Source organism: Podarcis cretensis (assembly GCF_951804945.1).
Source record: "Podarcis cretensis genome assembly, chromosome: 2".
Lineage (NCBI taxonomy): Eukaryota > Metazoa > Chordata > Lepidosauria > Squamata > Lacertidae > Podarcis > Podarcis cretensis.
Genome location: NC_137171.1, coordinates 113,158,266 through 113,181,780, shown reverse-complemented (window position 1 = coordinate 113,181,780; position 23,515 = coordinate 113,158,266). Strand labels below are relative to the sequence as shown.

The 23,515-nt window shown below is 48.7% G+C and overlaps 1 protein-coding gene across 3 annotated transcripts in view; it reads right to left on the bottom strand.

Moving 5' to 3' along the window:
• Positions 1 to 17,874, bottom strand: part of DDAH2 (DDAH family member 2, ADMA-independent) — a 38,936-nt gene extending 21,062 nt beyond the window's left edge. The window contains exon 1 of one of the 3 annotated variants that reach the window (XM_079963874.1): positions 17,612 to 17,874. Coding sequence is in view for 1 of the 3 variants with exons in the window: in XM_079963873.1 (XP_079819999.1) it covers positions 13,245 to 13,463 (219 nt within the window). In the remaining 2 variants the exon portion in view is untranslated. Of the gene's footprint in view, positions 1 to 13,244; positions 13,479 to 16,926; positions 17,050 to 17,611 lie in introns of those variants that run through there. The other 2 variants (XM_079963875.1, XM_079963873.1) reach the window with 2 other exon arrangements.
• Positions 17,875 to 23,515: the final 5,641 nt, after the last annotated feature.

The window sequence follows — 23,515 nt, the reverse complement described above, 5'->3', positions numbered from 1 at the left end:
TGGAAACCTGTGATCCATCAACAAGAGTGTGCAGAGGAGGGCAACCAAGATGATACAAGAGTCTGGAAACCAAGCCTTATGAGGAGCGGTTGAAGGATCTGGGAATGTTTCGCCTAGGAAAGAGGAGACTGAGAGGAGATAGCTGGCAATGGCTATCCTATCTCAAGGGCTGTCCCATGGAAGATGGAGCAAAGTAAGCTCTGTGAGTTTGTGGAAATGGCAAAATTGACGGCAATCATTAGAGGCCATTCAAATCAGGGAATAATTAAAGAGTGGGATGGAGTGAAGGAATACATGGAAAAAATATGGTTCTGGAACTGGAATATTAATAATGTGTAAAACGTGCAGGGGTAAGCAAGGAAATAATAAAAGTCAATTGAATAATTATTAAATTACAACCACAAGATGGAAGAAGTAAAAAAAAAATTGAGATCACACATGGGTGAAGGGGAGTGGGGGGGTATAGGGGAATTTATAAAAAATTCTAATAAAATATTTCTAGTTGTGTTCATTTATATACAGCAAAAGGAAGTCTATAGCAATTAGATATATTTTAATTTAGTCAACTATGTAATAGGCTTATGTTACAAAACGAATATGGATTTTGAATTTGATGTTTGTAATTCTTTTTTGGTTTTGGAATAAAAAAACCAAAACTCACTCCCACAATCATAAAAAAGGAAGATGGAGCAAGCTTGTTTTCTCCTGCCCTGGAGGGGAAGACTCGAACCAATGGATTCAAGCTACAAGATAGGAGATTCTGATTAAAACATCAGGAAAAACTAAGAGCTGTTTGACACTGGGAAGGTCTCCCTCGGGAGGTTGTGGACTCTTCACTGGAGGTTTTCAAGCACAGCTTGGGTGGACATCTGTCATGGGTGCTTTAGCTGAGATACCTCCATTGCAGGGGGTTGGACTAGATGACCCCAGAGGTCCCTTCCAGCTATACAGTTCTATGGTTCGGTACACCTTCTCTAGTAGTAAGACAAGCATGGGTGGAGACACCTCCCTTCTCTGTGTGATTGTGGCGGTGGTGGTGCTTTTTTTTTTTACAGTGGTACCTCAGGTTAAGAACTTAATTTGTTCTGGAGGTCCGTTCTTAACCTGAAACTGTTCTTAACCTGAGGTACCACTTTAGCTAATGGGGCCTCCCGCTGCCGCCACGCAATTACTGTTCTCATCCTGAGGTAAAGTTCTTAACCCGAGGTACTATTTCTGGGTTAGCGGAGTCTATAACCTGAAGCATCTGTAACCTGAAGTGTCTGTAACCTGAAGTGTCTGTATTTGGAATTTATCTACTCCCCCTTCTGCACACCGCCTACCTTTTTAAAATAAAAATAAAAATATTTCGATAAAAAGCCTCCCTCCCTGGCAGGTGCTATTCCAGCCCGGCCTTCTGCCATTATTAATAAGGGGAAATAGGGATATAGTGCAGGTGACAAACACAAACAACCAGCCTCCAGAGGGAAAAGCAGGACTCATATGGCAGGACTCTAATTGGCCCATTCTGGACGGAAGCATCCTAGGCAACCACCTGGTCAGGTGTAGTGGCTGATGTGAGCTGCGATAAGCCAGCTCCCCACCTATTTATAAAACCAACTTATAAAAATGAGGGTCTGTGTGTTTGCATATGCGCTCTCTCTCTCTCTCTCTCTCTCTCTCTCTCTCTCTGCAAGAAAACCGTTGAAACATATGTAATTGATTTGCAATTGAATTGCTATTTGATGTAATTAATTTGTATTTGAATTGGTATCGCTATTTGGTGTGAATATAATATGGCGCATACGGGTTGAGAACTTAATTCATTCTGGAGGTCCGTTCTTAACCTGAAACTGTTCTTAACCTGATGTACCACTTTAGCTAATGGGGCCTCCTGCTGCTGCTGCGCCGCCAGAGCACGATTTCTGTTCTCATCCTGAAGCAAAGTTCTTAACCCAAGGTACTATTTCTGGGCTGGCGGAGTCTGTAACCTGAAGCGTTTTTAACCTGAAGCGTCTGTGACCCGAGGTACCACTGTATTGGATTTTTGTAATTGAAAATTAATAAAATTACCAGTATTTTAAAAAACAAACAAACAAACAAACAAACAAACAAACAACTATATTTTTAAAGAACCCAGAACAAATGAACAACACGGAAACAAATCAATTCTCTAAAAACAGAAGCACCATCAACAGGCGGACAAAGCTACCAATGGCTACTACTAGCCACAATGACTATGTTTCACCTCCATTTCTCACGCCCCGGGAAAGGTCACTTTCAGTGCCGCTAAACAGGGTGGTTTGACTTCACCCCCCAGAGCAGGGGTAGGCAAACTAAGGCCCGGGGGCCGGATCCGGCCCAATCGCCTTCTCAATCCGGCCCGCGGATGGTCCGGGAATCAGCCTGTTTTTACATGAGTAGAATGTGTCCTTTTATTTAAAATGCATCTCTGGGTTATTTGTGGGGCATAGGAATTTGTTCTCTCTTTTTTTCCAAAATAGTCTGCCCCCCCCAAAGGTCTGAGGGACGGTGGACCGGCCCCCTGCTGAAAAAGGTTGGTGCCCCCTGCCCCAGAGGCACACTCCAATGCTTCTCGAGACAGATGGGGGCCAACTACCTCCACTGCCAAAGAGCAGCATGAATGTGAATGCCCGTTGCGGAGATTGGCAAGCAGGGAAGAGAAACTGGCTTGCAGTTTTCCAAGGGGGGCACCCGGTTGGCCGCTAAGAGAACAGGCTGCTGGACCAGAAGGGCCCCCCTTTGGCCCGATCTAACGGAGCTCACCTTACATTCTCCCTCGAGGTGTCTTAACATTTTTATTCACAGATGGCCTCCCCTCCTCCCATCTTCTCCCCAAAACGTAGCTGGTCGGTTCCCTCCCATCACAGAAGTCCCATCATCTAGAGCAGCGGTTCTCAACCTGTGGGTCCCCAGATGTTGTTGGACTACAACTCCCATCACCCCTAGCTAGCAAGGCCAGAGCTCAGGGATGATGGGAGTTGTAGTCCAACAACACCTGGGGACCCACAGGTTGAGAACTGCTGATCTAGAGAGTCTGGTAATCCTTGCTTACAGATCTGCTCGGTTCCGTGGTGAACCTCCAGCTGTTTTCCAAAACAGAAGCACAACATGGTGTTCTCCGAAAAGAAGAAAGAGAAGGTTCTTTTTTATTGTATATGGTGGTCTTGTAGTAAGGTGAAAGCTTACTGGGGAATGATATATAATGAATTGAAAAGGATGTTTAAAATACCGTATTTTTGTGTGTGTAAGATGCCCTTGTGTATAACACCCCCCTATTTTGGGGGACTCAAAATTAAGAATATGCACTGTGAACTTCTTTGACGATCACTCGTAGCCGAGTAAGATCGTCTTCCATAAACACGGTTTTAACAATGAGTCCGTAAGTGACTGTGGAGGCCAATTCTGGATCCACACGTCCTTCCACAACGGGGACATTGGTTTCTGAGCGGGAGTTGATCACGGTGTGGATTTGCCAAGCGTGCCTTCCTCTTAGCACATTTCTCCCTTGCGTCCTGAGTTCGAGTGTCTTCAAAGCCCATGACACCTTTGGTAAAGGCTGTTCTCCCATGTATAAGACCACCCCTTATTTTAAACTTCAAAAATTTAGGAAAAAATGTAGTCTTATACATGGAAAAACACAATAACTTTCATTTAAAAAATCAAAAGCCTTCCTTTTGGGAATTATAGGGACAGAACAACCTAAACTGTATAGAAATTTATTCATGTATGCTACTACAGCAGCAAGAATGTTACTTGCCCAAAAATGGAAAAAAGAAGAAGTCCCAGCTGTTTTCCAAAACAGAAGCACAACATGGTGCTCTCCCAAAAGGAATTTCCATTTCTGCACTAAAAAATAAAAAATTAATAGCTGGCTTGACAGGGATTAAGCTGATGTCACACATATTTCTTCAAGGCAGTGACACCCTGCCTCATCTGCCTGAACTCCACTCCTCGTCATGTCCTAATTCCTGCCCCACTTCATGGCGACCCAACATGGCAACCCAACTATATACAGTGGTACCTTGGGTTAAGAACTTAATTTGTTCCGGAGATCCGTTCTTAACCTGAAAATGTTCTTAACCTGAGGTATCACTTTAGCTAATGGGACCTCCCGCTGCCGCCACACAATTTCTGTTCTCATCCTGAGGTAAAGTTCTTAACCCGAGGTAATATTTCTGTAGTACCACTGTATTTACTGTATTTACGTAAGTGGAGGAGATGCTACAATCCTACATACACTCAGCGGAACCTGCCTCTGAGTAAGCATGCACAGGTTTTCATGTAATTACAGTATTTATTAGAGCACTTCTGTCCTACCTTTCTAAGGCAGAAGGAAGGAGGCTTTCGAATGGGGATGTCATAAATAATAACCTCCCTTTCTGATGTTCAGCGGTGAGTTCAGCATCCATGCACAAGAGGTATCAGCAAGAGGTACTATTCTGTTCTGCTTTTATTCATATGCAAACCACGTGCAATATAAAGAGCAGGATACAAATGCTTTGAAAGAACCAATAAATAAAACCCACAGTTTGCAAATGTAACCCCCCTGCAAAAAAGAGGGGGAAGGAGTTGTAGGGAACATAAGCTTCAGAATATCAATTGATGGTTTGGCGGGTGGGGGACAGAAAATCAGGAGGAAACGAAGAAGTGAACAGAGTATTCTGTGAGGGGCCACTCTAGACTGCAATGTTTTGTTACAGGTCCTGCTTGTAGAAGTAATAATAGTAGCATTTTTTTAAAAAAACAACAACCAACTACTATAGTCATACCTCTGGTTGCGAACATGATCCGTACGGGAGGCATGTTCGCAACTCGCAGCATTCATACCCTGAAGCACTGTATTTTCGCACGTGTGTGACGTGATTCAGTGCTTCTGTGCATGCGCGTAACGTCATTTTGCGCTTCTGCGCATTCGTGAGCACCGAAACCCAGAAGTAACTCATTCCGGTACTTCTGGTTTCGGCGCGGTCTGCAACCCGAAAACGCGCAACCCGCAGTGTTCGTAACCCGAGGTATGACTGTATTATTAAAGGTAAAGAGACCCCTGACCATTAGGTCCAGTCGTGACCGACTCTGGGGTTGTGGCGCTCATCTCGCTTTATTGGCCGAGGGAGCCGGTGTACAGCTTCCGGGCCATGTGGCCAGCATGACTAAGCCGCTTCTGGCGAAGCAGAGCAGTGCATGGAAACGCCGTTTACCTTCCTGCCAGAGCGGTACCTATTTATCTACTTGCACTTTGACGTGCTTTTGAACTGCTAGGTTGGCAGGAGCAGGGACTGAGCAACGGGAGATCACCCTGTTGCGGGGATTCGAACCGCCGACCTTCTGATCGGCAAGCCCTAGGCTCTGTGGTTTAACCCACAGAGCCACCCGCGTCCCGACTGTATTATTACCAGTAGACAGATCCCTGTCCCCAAGGAACTTACAATCTAAAACAGGCAATGTGGAAGGCAACAAAATAGGGAGTGGCGAACCTCAGGACCAGGGGCCAAGTGGACCTTTAGGCTTTCCATCTGGCCCCCAGCACTTTCCCCAAGGCATCATGCCCCTCACCAGCCCTGCCTACACTTTCTTCTCCAGTCCTTCTGCCTGGCTGCAATGTGGCCTTCAATCCCGAGAGTGACCTTTACTTGCCTGAATGGGTGCATGTGTGTGTGTGCATCAAAACATTTTACCTGTGTGGCTGGAATGTAGCTTATAGTAGGAATGGAAGAAGAGCCAGTGTCCTCTCCACAAAATTGCCTCTAGCACCACCAATTCCTAGCATGGAAAACCCAGGTTCCCCTAGTTGAAATTCGGGGGGGGGGGAGGGTTTCTCCCTCCCTGCAACAGAAGCGTGAGGAAGGAGGAACAACAACAAGGAACCCCAATTTGCCCTTAAAAATTACATGTTGTATCCAACGTTAACCCTACTCAGAGTGCACTAATTTAAGTTCATGAGCACAACTGAAGTTATTGATTTCAGTGGGTCTAACTCGGAGTAGAACCTGGCTGGATGCTACCCATATTCTCTCTCACCAAATGGCAAAGTTCTGTCCATAACATTCAGTTGCACATAATAATAATAATAATTTATTATTTATACCCCGCCTGTCTGTCTGGGTTTCCCCAGCCACTCTGGGCAGCTTCCAACTGAATATTAAAAATTCTTCTCTGTTCAGTTGGGGAATCTTTCTTTTGTCAGCACCAACAATTTGAATTGTGCTCGGAAACGTACTGGGAGTCAATGCAGATCTCTCAGGTGTTATGTGGTCCCGGGGGCCACTCCCAGTCACCAGTTTAGCTGCCGCATTCTGGATTAATTGCAGTTTCCGAGTCACCTTCAAAGGTAGCCCCACGTAGAGCGTGTTGCAGTAGTCCAAGCGGGAGATAACTAGAGCATGCACCACTCTGGCGAGACAGTCCATGGGCAGGTAGGGTCTCAGCCTGCGTACCAGGTGGAGCTGGTAGACAGCCGCCCTGGAGACAGAATTGACCTGTGCCTCCATGGACAGCTGTGAGTCCAAAATGCCTCCCAGGCTGCACACCTGGTCCTTCGGGGGCACAGTTACCCCATTCAGGACCAGGGAGTCCCCCACACCTGCCCGCCCCCTGTCCCCCCAAAACAGTACTTCTGTCTTGTCAGGATTCAACCTCAATCTGTTAGCCGCCATCCATCCTCCAACTGCCTCGAGACACTGACACAGGACCTTCACTGCCTTCACTGGTTCCGATTTGAAAGAGAGGTAGAGCTAACTATGACAGGAATCTGTAGGGAATCTGTAGTCAGGTTGCGCAAGAACAGAATTTGGTGCACGAATCTGCCACGAAAAGCCTCATCTGTCTCAGTTTCTTTTTTCCTTAAGAAAAAGCTTCTTCCCTTTGATCAGAGCCAGCTCTACATTTGAGGGAACACTTGATAAAGTACCCCACAAGCATGCACCCCATTGTGTCACCAAACCCCCCCCGGAGGAACTAGAGAGGTGTACCCCAATAAGCACTGGGGTCCCCCAGGTCTAGGATCAGTTTCTTGCTTGCCTTTGGATGAAGGATAGAAGGGGAAATGCGAGAATGAAACGAGCATGGGTTGCTCCATCCACCTTGGCTTCTGGCCCCTCCCACTACTGGCATGCGGCCCCTGGCAGTTCACCCAAAAAGGAATGCAGCTCTCTGGCTGGAAAAGCATAGCTCAGTCTGCACAGCATGAGACTCTTGATCTCAGGGTCTTGGGTTCAAATCCTACGTTGGGCAAAAAGTTCATGCATTGCAGGGGGGGTTGGACCAGGCAACGCTCATAGTCCCTTCCAGCCCTACAATTCTATGCTTCTAACCCCTGCTATACTGTATTATTGCTTTGGCATTCCACAGCCCTGTTTGGTCCTCGCAAGTTTTCCATCCTTCTTAATTTCGGCCCCTTCCCGTGAACCCCGTTGCACAGATGGCGGTTATGGACCAGAGGCCCGGTTGCTGTTAATCTTAAGAGATTGGAGATTGGAGGAAGCAGACTCTGAGCGAGCCAGCCTCCCGATGTTAACACAACCCTTATCTCGGGCGGCTCATTCCGCTCAAAATGCAGCAACAAACAGCACTTCCTTTGTTGCTAGGGTTGTTTTGGCCAAGAAGCAGTTCTCGGCAGGAAAAGGGGAGGGTGAGGAACCCCCCTGCCTCACCCAGAAATCCCCACATATACACACACAGAGGGAGACACTTTCCTCCTCAGGGGCTGGGACAGCGAAGTCGCCAGCCGAGGTCAGCGAGGGTCACTAATGGAGGCCAGTCTTGCAGCTGGGGTCGTTTAGCCAAAGGAAACCAGGACCCCACAGGGGAAGGCCTTGCAAGCCAAGGGGAGCAGCCAGAATGCGCTAAGGCGGAAAAAATGCAACACATGTTTCTGTTTAAATTCATGTCGGAGGGATAAAGGGGGGGGGAGAGAGAAGAGAGAGGCAGAGGGAAAGGAAAACAATGGGATTTGCAAGCAGCAGAGATACCCAGAAGGTGGTCTCGAGGGCCTCCGCCTTCTCCTCCGCCACCACACACCCAAACGCCACAAGCAAAAGCAAAACGAACTCTCCAGGTTCCTTGGGGCAACTGCTCTAGGGGAATATTTGTGCAGCAGACACAGGAAATAGTTTTCTCCCTTGCCAAAGGGAGAATCTCTTTCCTGTGGGCAAGCAGGCTTTGGGGTTGCTGGGACACTCTTCCAGCAGAGATTCAGGCATTAAGCTTTCAGGTATCCCTCAAGGAGGCTTCCATGCTGTGCCTGCGCAGTTATTCGGACCATTGTTGAGAAGCAAGTCCAGTCCCTTTGATGATTCTTCCGTACTGCTTTTGATGACATCTGTGATGTTTGCAGGAAGCTGTCAGGCCTGGCTCAGTCCACCTGGGTCTTCTGTTATGAAAGGAGCAGCTCTCCAGAGTTTCAGACAGGGAGTCTTTTCCCTGCCCTATCAGGAGATGCTGGAAGCCAAGCACTGACACCTTCTGGATGCAAAGCAGTTGCTCTGCACTCATCTACGCCTTTCCAGTAGTTTTCTGTTGTCCCAAAGGGTAGGATCCAAACAGACAAGAGTCAAATGACAGCTCCAACTAAACGCTGGGAAGAACGTTCTGATGGCAAGAACAGACTCTCCTTCACTGGAGATATTTAAACAGAGTTTGGATGGTATAGAAATAAATTGAGCAGGACCATATTTAAAATATTTAAAACACTACGATACCACTTTAAACTGTCATGGCTTCCTCCAAAGAATTATGGGAGCTGTACTCTGTCAAGAAGGGATGCGGGTGGCGCTGTGGGTTAAACCACAGAGCCTAGGACTTGCAGATCAGAAGGTTGGCGGTTTGGATCCCCACGACAGGGTGAGCTCCCGTTGCTCGGCCCCTGCTCCTGCTGACCTAGCAGTTTGAAAGCATATCAAATTGCAAATAGATAAATAGGTACCGCTCCGGCGGGAAGCTAAACGGTGTTTCCATGTGCTGCTCTGGTTTGCCAGAAGTGGCTTAGTCATGCTGGCCACATGACCTGGAAGCTGTACGCCGGCTCCCTCGGCCAGTAAAGCGAGATGAGCGCCGCAACCCTAGTCGGTCACGAGTGGACCTAATGGTCAGGGGTCCCTTTACCTTTACCTTTACTTTGTCAAGGGAGCTGAGAGTTGCAAGAAGACCTCTGTTCCCCTCACAGAGCCACAATTCGCAGAGTGGTTTAACAGTCCAATCCCTCTTCCCAGGGAACTCTGGGAATTGCAGCTCCGGGTGAGGAATAGGGTTCTCCAAGCAACCCGGAGCATCCTTCATAAACTACAGCTCCCAGGATTCTTTGGGAGTAGCCACGATTCTTAAGGCAGAGCTGTAAATGTATAGATGTGGGCAAGCTGAATCTGTCAAGATTCCCTCCTGCCACACAGCAGCCGTGCCCTTCTTGGTGTTTGTTAACTCTACACACAAAAAGCAGCAGGGCAGCGGCATGTCGATCAAAAATTAAGCAGGTCTCATGTTACAGTTCCTGAAAAATAATACAATATGCTTGAGAGGCTGTGTGTCACAGTGATGCGAATGCCAGACTAGGCCCAGGGATATTCCAGGGTCAAATCGCTGCTCATTTTGGAAGCTCCCCGGATGTCATTGAGCCATTAACACACCCAAGAGGTTTGGTGCTAAAACCAGAGGTGGCAGAAGCTATGCTCCTCACATTGAGCTCCCTGGAAGAAAAGCAGGATAAAAATTCAGCCACTGTTCAAGCAACAGCAATAAATCTGTTGCGATATAAATTAGCATTCTGTTTGGATGCAAGAAAAGCCAAACTGAAAGAACCACCAAACCTATGTTTACTCAGACATATGTTGAATGACAAACCTAGACAGCATCTTAAAAAGCAGAGACATCACCTTGCCAACAAAGGTCCGTATAGTTAAAACTATGGTTTTCCCAGTAGTGATGCATGGAAGTGAGAGCTGGACCATAAAGAAGGCTGATCGCCAAAGAATTGATGCTTTTGAATTATGGTGTTGGAGGAGACTCCTGAGAGTCCCATGGACTGCAAGAAGATCAAACCTATCCATTCTGAAGGAAATCAGCGCTGAGTGCTCACTGGAAGGACAGATCGCGAAGCTGAGGCTCCAATACTTTGGCCACCTCATGAGAAGAGAAGACTCCCTGGAAAAGACCCTGATGTTGGGAAAGAGGGAGGGCACAAGGAGAAGGAGACAAAAGAGGACGAGATGGTTGGACAGTGTTCTCGAAGCTACCAGCATGAGTTTGACCAAACTGCGGGAGGCAGTGGAAGACAGGAGTGCCTGGCGTGCTCTGGTCCATGGGGTCACGAAGAGACAGACAAGACTAAACAACAACAACAACATGTTGAATGGAAGTTATTCCCCACATTACCTGCGGGCAGGGGCTGGACTGGAGTCCAAATTTGGTTGATGGCACAACTGGGAGTCCTAAGAGCCAAATGCCCAAAGTGATGTGCTACTCCAAAGGGTTGGCAGCAGGACAGATGTTCAGCCCCCCTCCCTCTCTTTTCCCTGATGCGGTAAGATGAGATGGAAAGAACAGGGGGTCTTCAATCTCAGTCTCGCCTTGCTGACCAAATGAAATACAGCCATACCTTGATTTGCAAATGCCTTGGTACTCAGACATTTTGGCTTCCTACCACCACAAACCTGGAAGTGAGTGCTCCGGTTTGCAAATGTTCTTTGGAACATGAACGTCTGATGTGGCTTCCGATTGGCTGCAGAAGCTTCCTGCAGCCAATCAGAAGCCGCATCTTGGTTTCCGAACGTTTTGGAAGTCGAACAGACCTCCGGAACACATTCCGTTCGACTTTCAAGGTACCACTATACTGCAGTCACTTTTCCCCAGCCCCCCCCCTCCCTGGGCAACCCATCCCACCCCCTGCTTTCCTCAAGAAAAGGAAATGTGGGGCAGCTAGTCAGCTGGGCTCTGTTGCCCCTTCAAGAACCTGCACCAAATGCAGCATGGAGATTCCGCATGGAGATTCCGTTCAAAAAAGGTTGGCATTGGCTAGAGGAACAGACATAGGAAATGGTCTTGTTGTTGTTTAGTCATTTAGTCGTGACCAATTCTTCGTGACCCCCTGGACCAGAGCACGCCAGGCACTCCTGTCTTCCACTGCCTCCCACAGTTTGGTCAAACTCATGTTCGTAGCTTTGAGAGCACTGTCCAACCATCTTGTCCTCTGTCGTCCCCTTTTCCTTGTGCCCTCCATCTTTCCCAACATCAGGGTCTTTTCCAGGGAGTCTTCTCTTCTCATGAGGTGGCCAAAGTATTGGAGCCTCAGCTTCACGATCTGTCCTTCCAGTGAGCACTCAGGGCTGATTTCCTTCAGAATGGATAGGTTTGATCTTCTTGCAGTCCATGGGACTCTCAAGAGTCTCCTCCAGCACCATAATTCAAAAGCATCAATTCTTCGGCGATCGACCTTCTTTATGGTCCAGCTCTCAATTCCATACATCACTACTGGGAAAACCATAGTTTTAACTATACGGACCTTTGTTGGCAAGGTGATGTCTCTGCTTTTTAAGATCTTACAATTACTCAATTGGCTTACCAAACTCAGTATTGTCCTGACTGACTGGCAGCAGAGCCCCAGAGTTATGGGCAGCACTCTCTCCTGTAGACGCTGGGGCCTGAACCTGGGAGCTTCCTAATGTAGACGGTCCACCGCTGAGCTACAAAGCCATTCCCCCTAGTTGGGCCCTGCGTGGCCAAGGTCCTAAAAAGCAGGGATGAGGACATGGTGCGTCCCCCCTCCCCAAGTTGGTCAACGGTTGAGGGTGATGGGAACAGCATTCAAAATCAGCAGGGAGCCAGGTGCATTTTGCGACTGGGAATCGTCTGAATGCAAGCAATTTGAGAAGTCTAGGCGCCACGTATGGTAACCGAGATTCAAGATTCAGGTTCAAATCTAGCACAATACAGTCATACTTTGGCTCCCAAACACCTTGGCTCCTGAACGATCAAAAACCGTTAGTGAGTGTTCCAGTTTTCAAACGTTCTTCTGAAAGCCGAATGTCTGGTGGGACTTCTGCAGCTTCCGATTGGCTGCGGGAAGCTCCTGCAGCCAATTGGAAGCCGCGCCTTGGAAGTCGAATGTTTTTGAAGTCAAACAGACTTCCGGATGGATTCTGTTTGGCTTCCAAGGTACGGCGGTACGTTATATAACATATATTACACACAAAAATTATTGTTATTGATTTTGGCCACAACGGCAGGGGCTGAACCCCAATTACATTTGCGGCGTCCAATTAAGAATTGCTATTAAAAATGTGATATTAACAACGTGTCACTGATGCGAATAGTGTCATAGTTCATGCATTTCAAAAAAAAATGAATAGAAAGTGCTGCTGTAATGAGAAAAAAGGTGACTAGCCATTCTCTTTTTGAACCCGTATCCCAGGGTCCAGGAGCCATGTGGTGAATAGCTTTTCTGAATGGAAGTTGCAGGCCAATGCCATCTGCAAGGCCACAGGCTCCACATCCCTGCTCTACCCTTTCCACACAACTACCAGTCAACACCCGCTCTTTCCTCCCAAATGTGAAGCTGTGGAGTGACACAGAGCGCTACACAATGGCCAGAAGGATCCCGGCCTACCTTCCAAGTTGGGAGAAAGGCCCTCCTCGCGTCACGCTCGCCAGAAGTCAGCGGCAGACTCGCCAGGGTGAGCAGAACTGCAGAAGGCTTGGAGGGAGGGCAAATTGGGGTGGGCAAAAAAAAATCTGGCAAGAAAAAGAGAGATCGTCTTAAGTGGGAGCCATGAAAGAGCTCACTTGCGCTTCCCGCACACATCCCCTGTCGAAACCTTCAAGCCCACAGAGATTCCCGGCACGAGCCAGCTGGAATTACTTGTCCCTGAGGTAGACTCTACATTCTCTGTCTCAGTGTGTGACACACACACACCCAAGTTTATCAAGAAGCAGTTTTGCTAACCAACAGCCAAGCAGCTCAAAGCCAGTCTCCCTGGACGCACATATCAACACGCCCTTTCCCCAACAGGAATCATAAAGCACAGAAGCAATCAGAGAACGAACAGCAAAAATGCAACACAGAGCGAGAAAAACCAGGAAAGGGCCTCTGGGCGGAATATAAGCCTTGTCAAGAAAAGAAATATGTATTTGCCACTTCCTTAAAGAACACGTTTCAGCAGCGGTTCCTTCCCTCCCCATTTTGCCTCCTGACCTGCAAATTCATTATTTTGTTTCTCTGCTGTCTGAGACAAGAACTGGAGTTGGCCATGACATACCTGTGCCCCAATTCCTTCCTCTCTCCAAAGAAAAGGCTGATCCCGATCCAACGGATTCTTTTTATTGGTTTGGTTTAGTTCTGGCCAGGAAGAAGGGAAAGGAATTGATGATGTGGGAACACAAGTAATAAACTCGGGACTTACTGCACTCCTCCTCTGCTTCTTGAACTCTTGAGTACAGTCAACTCCACAGCTGGCCTCAAGAACCGTCCCACCCATTGCCAAAAATCTGTTTAAAAATCTTGGGAAGCCTAGGGAGGAAACTTTAAGAGCAAAGTTGGCAGGCTTTAATTGTATATCCACAAATGAACACACAGAGGCACCTCTAACTAGGAATGTTTTCTGCCTAACACACCTGTCAGGGCTTCACCCGAGTCCAGACCCAACTCTGTAAATTGGTATCAAAGACAAAACTGAGCCCAAACCAAGTTATAGATATGCTTACAGCATTTTATCTTGCTTTTCCTCCAAGGAGCTCAAGGCAACGTACCATATTTTTCGCTCCATAAGACTCACCTGACCATAAGACGTGCCTAATTTTTAGAGGAGGAAAACAAGAAAAAAAATATTCTGAACAAAACAGTGGGTGTAGGATTTTTGTGGTTCATGCTGTGGCCACAGACACGCTATGTGATCTGATGGTGAATTTGGGGTGACCCAATGCAAAAATCCTGAGGATCCATGTGGATCCGTGCTTTGTAACCAAGTTTTTGTGCCACTGCGGCCCCATGAAACAGTGGATGTGTGTGTTTCTTGGTGCAGGCTGTAGCCATGGACATGCTATGTGATCTGATGGTGAATTTGGGGTAACCCAATGCAAAAATCCTGAGGATCCATGTGCTTTTACCTCCCCCCTCCCAGGCAGCCTCACTAGAGTCCCTTATCTTCCTCCCGATCGCTTGCTGATCAGCTGCTCAGTGGCTTTGTTTCAACACCCCCTTCCCTCTTTTTTTTAAAAAAGAACACGATCTGCTTTTTGCTCCTGGGCAATTCGGCTCCTGGGACCACGCATTTACTTCATAAGACGCACAGACATTTCCCTTTACTTTTTAGGAGTAGAAAAGTGCGTCTTATGGAGCGAAAGATACGGTATAATAGTTTCCCCCCTCACCTCTCACTTCAGCATCACAACAGCCCTGTAGGGTAGGCTAGGGCTGAGAGAGCAAGTGAGTGGCTGGCCCAAAGCCATTGAGACAGGTTCCTGGCCACATGAGGCAACATCAGCCACAGGATTCCCCATGCTTGCTCTAACCACCACACTGACATGTGAAGCAATTTCTCTTCCCAAACATATTTTACTTGGCTTTCAACCACCTGACGTTCCCACCATCTGGGGATCCTTGAACCTGCACTGTTTTCACACACTAATCCTACACCCTGTAGAATTCTATCAGTTACATTTTATCTGCACAATCGAAATGAATTTCCGGAACCAAATTGCTTTTTCTGTGCAGCCTGAGCAGGAGAAAAAGAGGTCAGAACAGGTCAATAAATATGTGGATTGTCCCTGGATCAAGCGACTTTTCTTCTTTAAGTTCTCAAAGTTCTTAACCTAGCTTCAAGGTTGTTATCTGAACTAGCTGGATGCTTAATCAATCACAGTCAGCCCATCATTTGAAAAATAAGACTTCAGAGCCATCTTGCCTAAAAATGGCAGCGAGACATTCAAGTTTTGGCAACTGAAACCTTGCTTTCAGGAGCCATTTGGCGCCTAGCTTATATATCTGAATTTCTAACAATATTGACATAATTAACAGGGCAACCCTATAAAAAAGGTAAAGGGACCCCTGGCCATTAGGTCCAGTCGCGGACGACTCTGGGGTTGCGGCGCTCATCTCACTTTATTGGCCGAGGGAGCCGGCGTACAGCTTCCGGGTCATGTGGCCGGCATGACTAAGCCGCTTCTGGCGAACCAGAGCAGCACATGGAAACGCCGTTTACCTTCCTGCCGGAGCGGTACCTACTTATCTACTTGCACTTTGACGTGCTTTCAAACTGCTAGGTTGGCAGGAGCTGGGACCGAGCAATGGGAGCTCACCCCGTCATGGGGATTTGAACCGCCGACCTTCTGATTGGCAAGCCTTAGGCTCTGTGGTTTAACCCATAGCGCCACCCGTGTCCCATACATGCCTTCTAAACAGTAAGCCCCACTGATGCAAGTGGAACTAACCCACAGTCATGGGCACCACAGGACTTTTTCCCAGGGTGGGAGATGCCAGATTTTTCCAGGGGGGCAAAATAAAACACAGAAGGAGGAAGAGCAGGCAATTCTTTTCACACAAAGAATACAGAAGAGTGTCTATCCATTTTGTCTCCTATCACAGGTTCTAAAAATGCTGGAAACATTTATTTAAGGGTCACACTTCACCAACAGGACAGGCACTGCTCCCTTGCATGCCCGCCCCCTGTGTACAACCACGCCCCCAGGTAAGTAGGTACAGAACAGCCGCCTTCACTAATAAGCAGAATACAAAAAAGCCCAGTATCCATATACTATTTGGAAAATCAATTTGCCAAGCTACAAACTTTTTACCCACTGAGATCAACACATTCCTACCGTGCCAAATATTTCAATAAATAACAAGGAGAAAACAAGAGCCCATGAAACACAAGCATTCAGCCTCTTTACTCCCAGCTTCAGCAGCCGCTATGATAGAGAACACCATTAAGGTGAGAAAGCTCACCCTGGAACCAACAGGACCCCAGAGGGAAAGATTCAGGAAGGAGCGTCGGAAGCGTCGTATACCATTGACAGCCAGCTCAGTGCTAGGAAGGGCCAGGGCAGGGCTGTGGTTCAGCGGCAGAGAATCTGCCTTGCAAGCAGAAGGTCCCAGGTTCAATCCCAGACATCTCCAGGTATTAGATGGGAGAGAGCTCTGCTGGAACCTGGGAGGGCCGCTGCCAGTCAGTGTAAGACGGTGTGGAGCTAGATGGACCAATAGTCGGATGAAATCCAGGGCAGCTTCCTATATTCTTATGGGCTACCCGTTCTGGCCGGCAGGATGTTAGGCAGGAGTCTTCCAGGAATTGAACCTGGATGCGGAGCACATTTTCCTTCCACTGAGCTGCAGCCTCTCCCCACCAAGCTAGCTCAGAACCTTCTATCCCAGGCTCCACCCAGCTGATGACCTCCAGGGGTCAGAGGGCACCAGGCTGGCTGGCAAAGCCCACTCTCAGCAGAAAATCTAGGGTGCGTTGGCAGTGCACCACTGCATCGCCACAGCCTAACCCAACCTACTGCGTGAATGGTTTTGGGGGGAAATCAAGCACCATGCGCAACACCATCCGCCCGGGACTCCACGCTTCTTTCCTCCTCCCCACCACCCCAGAACACAGCGATTTCAGCAACTCTGCAACGCCCCACAACTTTTAAAAACTTTTCTTGGCAAATGTTGCACTCCTGCCGAAAAAGGAACCCAGGAATCCTGGTCAACAAGAAACTCTCAATTGTTGTTGTTTTTTTAAGTGTCACAAAGTCTGGGGAAGAAGCTGGCAGAAGGCCAAAGGAAAAACATCTGGAGGAGGCTGGGAGGACCTGGCGGGCAAAAGCCAGGACTCCTGGGTTTCACCAACGCAGCTGAAGCCCCTCTGGAATTCGCCCCATGCCTCTCTAATTAAACAGGTGGATTTGGCTGTGCTGTGCCCTGTCTGGCACTCTTCTCCAACCAGGTACAAACCATACCTGTGTTTTCCCAAAGGATCCCTGTTCCTGCTTCCCCCTTCCCAGTGCGCTTAGACGCCTGCTACTCCAGGAACTGGTTCCAATCCTCCGTGTGCCACCACCTGCAGTCCCAGTCCCGGGCCAGTAGAAACCAGGACTCTTGGCTCTCGATCTCCACCCACCCACCCAAAAAAGCCACACCCCCACGAGCCTCTCCCACCCAGAGGAGCCTCGGCTTCCTCTTGTTCTGCTGGCCTGACTTGCACACCCATCTCCCAGGAGCTGGAAACCCAAGAACAACAAGTCAGCCCCCCTCTCCCCTCCCCACCGCCGACCGTGGGTCCGATTGACCCCACTCCTCCTCCCAAGTCCCCTTGCTCTCCCCTCCTGCTAGCTGCGCACCCCCAGAGCCCCCAAACTGTCCAAAGGACCCAGGGGCCCGATCCCCTCCCACCTGGGTCCTAGAGCCCCCTCCCAAGCCAAACAAAATTGGGAATAGACACCACCACCACCACCCCTGCTATGACCTATCCTACCAGACCTCGTGGAAGGGGTGGGACCTAGACGTCCTCCATCCCAGAGACACCTCTTTTGACATCCAGTCTACTAGATCCCCTTCGCCTAAGGAACCCAGGCGTCCTAGCTCAGCCAGCGCCCCCCACCCACCCAAAAAGAAACCACCCCGGCCCTCCCGTGCCCCTCTCACCTCTCGCAGGGCGCTTCCATCCACCAGGCGCCTCCTCGCCGGAGAATGTATGGGGTGGGGGGAAGCGGGAGGGCGCCGCCGCTCTCTCGCCTCGGGCGGGCAGGCAGGCGATCACAGCCCGCGCGCTTTCCCCGGCGGGAGCGGGGAGCAGGGCAGGCGGAGGAGAGGGGTCCCGGCTGGGCTCCGTCACCCCCGAAAGCGGCCGCGGCTAGGCAGGGGGCGCGGCGCCGACTTCGCCATTGCTAGCGCAGCGCGGGGCTGGGATCTCATTGTCTCGAGGCTGGGGCGGGGAGGGGGCGGGGTTCCGGGACGCCCCTCCCCTCCCGAGGGGTTAAAAGCAAGCGCCGACTCCCACCCACCCCCCCAGTTCTTCCCTACCTTCCTGCTCCAGTTCTTTGCTCCCGGTGGACTCGATCCAAAAAGTGAACAATATTGATAATTGTTAGATGGAGTGGAACTGAGATTGGGGGGGGGGGCGTGGAGAATTCTTTTGTCACACTAGACTCCTTCTTAGAGACCCTTGTGGTTTAATGTGTATGTTACCCCTTCCCTTGGAGCCACACCCTCTTTCCGTGCTTAATGAAGTTTTTACCGCCTGCCTTTCTGCTTAGAAATGGGATGTTATGCGTCCTTTTTGTGGGACGCAGCGAGCCTTCCAGTTGCACAGAACTATTTCATCTTACATAATTTATATACCGCTCTGAGCTGCGCAGGCAGGGATTTACACTCCTGTTCGACCTTGTCACCCCAGGAACCCTGATTATGTAACAACTAGCTGAGATTTGTCGGTAGGTTGGGGGAAATGCACTCTGCACATGCTTCTGTGTGTCTTTATAGTGGCAGGTATTCTGGGCTTGGCATTGGAAACAAATGGCAGTGCTGAGCTGTGTGTCCCTGACTTGGAGGGGAAAATTGGTCCCTTGGGATAAGGATATTATGATGTGTTTAGGGTTGTTAAAGGGAGAGAGCTGCTCTCTTACCTTGGGAGGTTAGTGTTTTTAGGATGTTGGAATTGGGGGGGGGGGTCTGGAAAGTTGATGCTTTCTGATGCTTCCAGCTGTAACATATAAAGTCCTAAACAGACTGGAGCAAAAGTTTTCTAAAGGACCTCCTTTAAGCGTTAGCATCTCAGCTCTCAAAGTATCCCACACCAAACTCACCTGGCACCTTTGTTATTATTACCTTTTAGATGTTACTACAGTGGTACCTTGGGTTACGTACGCTTCAGGTTACAGACTCCACTAACCCAGAAATAGTGCTTCAGGTTAAGAACTTTGCTTCAGGATGAGAACAGAAATTGTGCTCTGGCGGTGTGGCAGCAGCAGGAGGCCCCATTAGCTAAAGTGGTGCTTCAGGTTAAGAACAGTTTCAGGTTAAGAATGGACCTCCGGAACGAATTAAGTACTTTGGAGTTAAAGAGCTCTTTCACCCTCTCCTCCATCAGGTCCTCCTGCCTTTGTGGCTCCAGGACCGAGGCCCAAATATCTCACCTCCCAGGGGCAACCCTGTCACATACTGTAGCTACACTACCACGTAATGAGCTGAACAGGGCTTGGTCCGCAGCTTGAAAACTGCAGCACAGGCAAGGTTGGATAGCCAGAAGGAGAAACAGAGGTATGTTGATATGATTCTCAGGGGTGCTTAAACACACTTAACTTCATTGCACACGCTATAGGCACACAGATAATGTTTTGCTAGTAAGGGTCTTCATCACTCACCTCCACAGGAAAGGACATGTTTCTCCGTTCTCACAGTAAACGTATTTCCAGTTTGAGAATGGGACACCAGCATGGGCCAATATCGGCCTATCTTTCTCCCTTTGGAAAGGCCTCCACAAGGCTTTATAGACTTAGAAGTCTGGAATAAAACCACATTGTGAGAACTGAAGTCTTGAGATTCTTTTGCAATGAACATGCTGGGTGAAATGTTCTCCCAGTGGGAATGCCGTGCCCTTGTCGCCTGGCCTAAATGTGGGCCAGAGGCGAATATCGAAATGTCTGTGAGGGTGGGAAGTGGAATGTGGTGAACTGACTACGGAGGACAATATTTACCACAGTTCATGGAGAATATCGGCACTGCCATTTTCCGCATGGATAAATGAGGGACGCTGGTGGATAAATGAGGGACGTGGGTGGCGCTGTGGGTTGAACCACAGAGCCTAGGACTTGCTGATCGGATGGTCGGCGGTCCGAATCCCCGCAACGTGGTGAGCTCCCGTTGCTCGGTCCCTGCTCCTGCCCACCTAGCAATTCGAAAGCACGTCAAATTGCAAGTAGATAAATAGGTACCACTCCAGCGGGAAGGTAAACGGCGTTTCCGTGCGCTGCTCATGTCTTGCTGCTTAGTCATGCCGGCCACATGACCCGGAAGCTGTACGTGGGCTCCATCGGCCAATAAAGTGAGATGAGCGCCGCAACCCCAGAGTCAGCCACGACTGGACCTAATGGTCAGGGGTCCCTTTACCTTTACCTTAACATTTTAAATAAACATGATGGGCATCTACAGTGTGTTTCCTAGTAGAAGGAATTGCAGCCATTAGTGATGCCAGATGACTTGTATTTATGAGCATCCATCCATCCTGATTGGCTTGAATGGCGTTTACCCGTCTTTCTGTTTCTCCAACTTAGGTCCCTAGCAGTTGTTGGACTACAACTCCCATCATCCCTGACCACTGGTCCTGCTAATCTAGGGATGATGGGAGTTTGAGTCCAACAGCAGCTAGGGACCCAAGTTGGAGATGCACTGAAAAACAACGTAGTGTATTTCCCTGCTACTTTCCTAACTGCAGAAGTCCATTTTTTAAGGAAAAAGAAAAGGCGGAGTCCTCGTGCAAAAGCCTTTCTGCCCACTTTGATTGCACAAACCTAAAGTTGAATCCCGACATTCTGCAGGTGACCTCTGTGGTGTCTTAAGGTGCTTCACATCAGTGATGTGGCCCTGTCTCTGCTACGGCACCTCATTGCTCCGTCTCTCTATTGCTCTTATCCAGAGAACAACATGGCGTCCCAAAAACGTGAGCATGATACCCAGGTCCTCTGCCAAGCTCATCTCTGTGGGTGACAAGGTGACACTTCTGCACTTGTGGGGCTCCTCGCATTCTGTGGATCAGAACATGTGTGGGCTTAGCTCCCGGAGACAGGCAGGAAGGAGGGAACGTACTTATCAGTCAGCTTGTGTTTTACTGTTTATGTTATCAGAGTGTCTGCTCAAGCCATCTGTGTGTTTTCAGATTTGCCACCAGCCCCTTTTTTTGTGGGTGTAATGTGTCTATGTGTCGTCTTCAGGCTCGGCTCTCTTCTGCAAGATGGGCTTGTGCCTCTGTATTGTGTAACTACCAGCTGGTTGTGCCTTTTCCTTCTTCCTTTATTTTGTGTAGCCGGTTGTCTCGGTGAACTTATGCATGCTGGAACATTGTGCCCGGTTTGATTCCCTGAGCTTCCGTGTTTTGTCTTAACCGGGGGTAACTTGCAAGGATCTGAACAAGAGCTGTGTTTGTGATGTTGGCTTGTTAATTGCTTGCCCACAGGTCTGGAGATGGAATCTAAAGCATGGGCAAGCGTGGGTCAGAAATACCATAACTACACACACACACACACACACACATACAAACACACACGAGGTGCCTTTTTGCTTGCTGTTTCTGCCACCTCAGTTCCCGTTGCCAAAGAGGCAAGCTCCACTGCGTTTTAAGATGCTTGCCTTTTTAGCTGTGGAAAGTGCTCCAGCAAAATGGGTGCCAGGGTCAGGTCAGGTCAGGGTCAGCTCAGGCCTAGTGAGCACAGCAGCTCTTCCCAGTAGATCTTGCCCCAATGAGGCAGTTGCCAGGACTGAATGTCCCCACCTTCCCACCGACCCTTAAGTCTTCTCCTCCCTTGGTTCCTTCCCAAGCATTCTGAGACTCTTTCGTCTTGTCTGTCTTTGCTCCACCCTCTTCATGCCTCTTTGGGTTCTGAGAGACCAGGGGAAATGGAAACTGCCCATTGCAGGAGGAGAAAACACCTGTGCCTCTTCGCCAGCCGGGCTCATCTCTGTCTCTTGGCCCTCCTCCTTTCCAGCCTCTGCTTCTGCCTCTTGTTCTAGACTGCTCTCTGTCACAGCCTCTTCCTGCTCACTAAGCCCTGTTACCTTTTCAGCTTCTGACACCTCCCAGTCTTATCCCACTCTTCTTCTGACCACTTGCTGTCACACACCCAGCAAGCATACCTGCCTCTTTGATGGATCTCGGCCTTTGTATTTTATCGCTTGCGCTCTGAGGGCTGTGCTGGGATGCATCTGTGGCCTTTGTACAGCTCAGTTCTGAGTTTTTGTATAGAAACTGCACAACTATGCTTGAGTAGCAATTTTTCTAGAAAAAAGAGGAGCCAGAGCTCTCTTGTTCTCTTGCAATGGCAACAGCGCCCACCTGAGAGGTTCCCGAGCTGAACTCCGGCTGTAAAAATAAATTTTAAAAGCCCTGGGGATGTCTGTCTGTCTTGCTGGAGTGTTTGCATTGCATTTCCAAAGTTTTCCTTGTGTCAGCGGGGACGGGCACGTAGACTTGCAGCCATTAACTCAGAGAACTGCAGGAATTTGCAGCAGGTTGCATATAAATGGCCAGGCCCACAAGACAGACAATGTTTACTGTTGGTGGTTAAACAACGAAAAAGCAGACAACCTTGAGGCACACGGTGCATTCCTGTGCAGAAAGGCCAAAGCTGTATAGATTACGTTCATAAAAATTGCTAGCAGGGCTGACACAGTGAAGAGGCCAAAGGCCGTGTAGACCATGGGTAGGTAAACTAAGGCCCGGGGGCCGGATCTGGCCCAATAGCCTTCTAAATCTGGCCTGCGGATGTTCTGGGAATCAGCGTGTTTTTGCATGAGTAGAATGTGTCCTTTTATTTAAAATGCATCTGAAATATACTCGGAGTCAAGTGTGGATTTCATGCTCTTTATTCAGCTCATAGTAGTGAGGAATGAAAGTTCCCCCAAATTATCTGCTATATATACATTATTTACACAATGGGTCGCACATGATTGGCTAATTCTGGGATTCTCCTATAGGCCAATCAGGTTGCGGATTCACTTCCACCTGGAGCTGGATTGGGTAACTCCTGTGGACAAATCATACTGCTGCATTGTTCTAGGACCAATCAGACTGCTGCTTTTTGGATCCTATTCAACTCAGTACATAACAGCATCTCTGGGTTTTTTGTGGGGCCTGCCTGGTGTTTTTACATGAGTAGAATGTGTGCTTTTATTTAAAATGTGTCTCTGGGCTATTTGTGGGGCATAGGAATTTGTTCTTTTTTTTCTTCAAAATCTAGTCCGGCCCCCCACAAGGGTCTGAGGGCCAGTGGACCGGCCCCCTGCTGAAAAGGTTTGCTGACCCCTGGTGTAGACATTATCCAATTAAAGTACATGATTGTTTTCACCCAAGGAATCATGGGAACTGTAATTTATCATTTATTTGTTTATACCCAGGATTTTTTGGGGGGGAAGTAGTGTGCTTTGAATATACACAGCCTCGTTCGCCACTGTCCCACAGGGTGGGATGAGATCTAATGAGTTTAAGCTGCGTGAGGGTAGATTTAGGTGGAACACCAAACAAACTTCTTGATGGTGAGAGTTCAACAATGAAACAGACGGTGGGCAGCCATCTTTTATGGGAGCTCTGGATCTGGGTTTCCAGCTTCAAGCATTGGTGTGAACTAGCTAGCCTGCAAGTCCTCCTGCAAGTCTATGATACGAAGTGATTTCTGCACAAGATTGTGGCAGCCATTTTGGGTGCCATGATCTCACACGCTCTCATGCTTCACTATCACCCTGAAAAAAGCACTTTTGGCGTGGAACTGCAATCTTGTGTGGCATCCCAAAACACACATTTTGGGGGCCGTGCAAGAATTCGCCCCCTCCAAAAGTGCT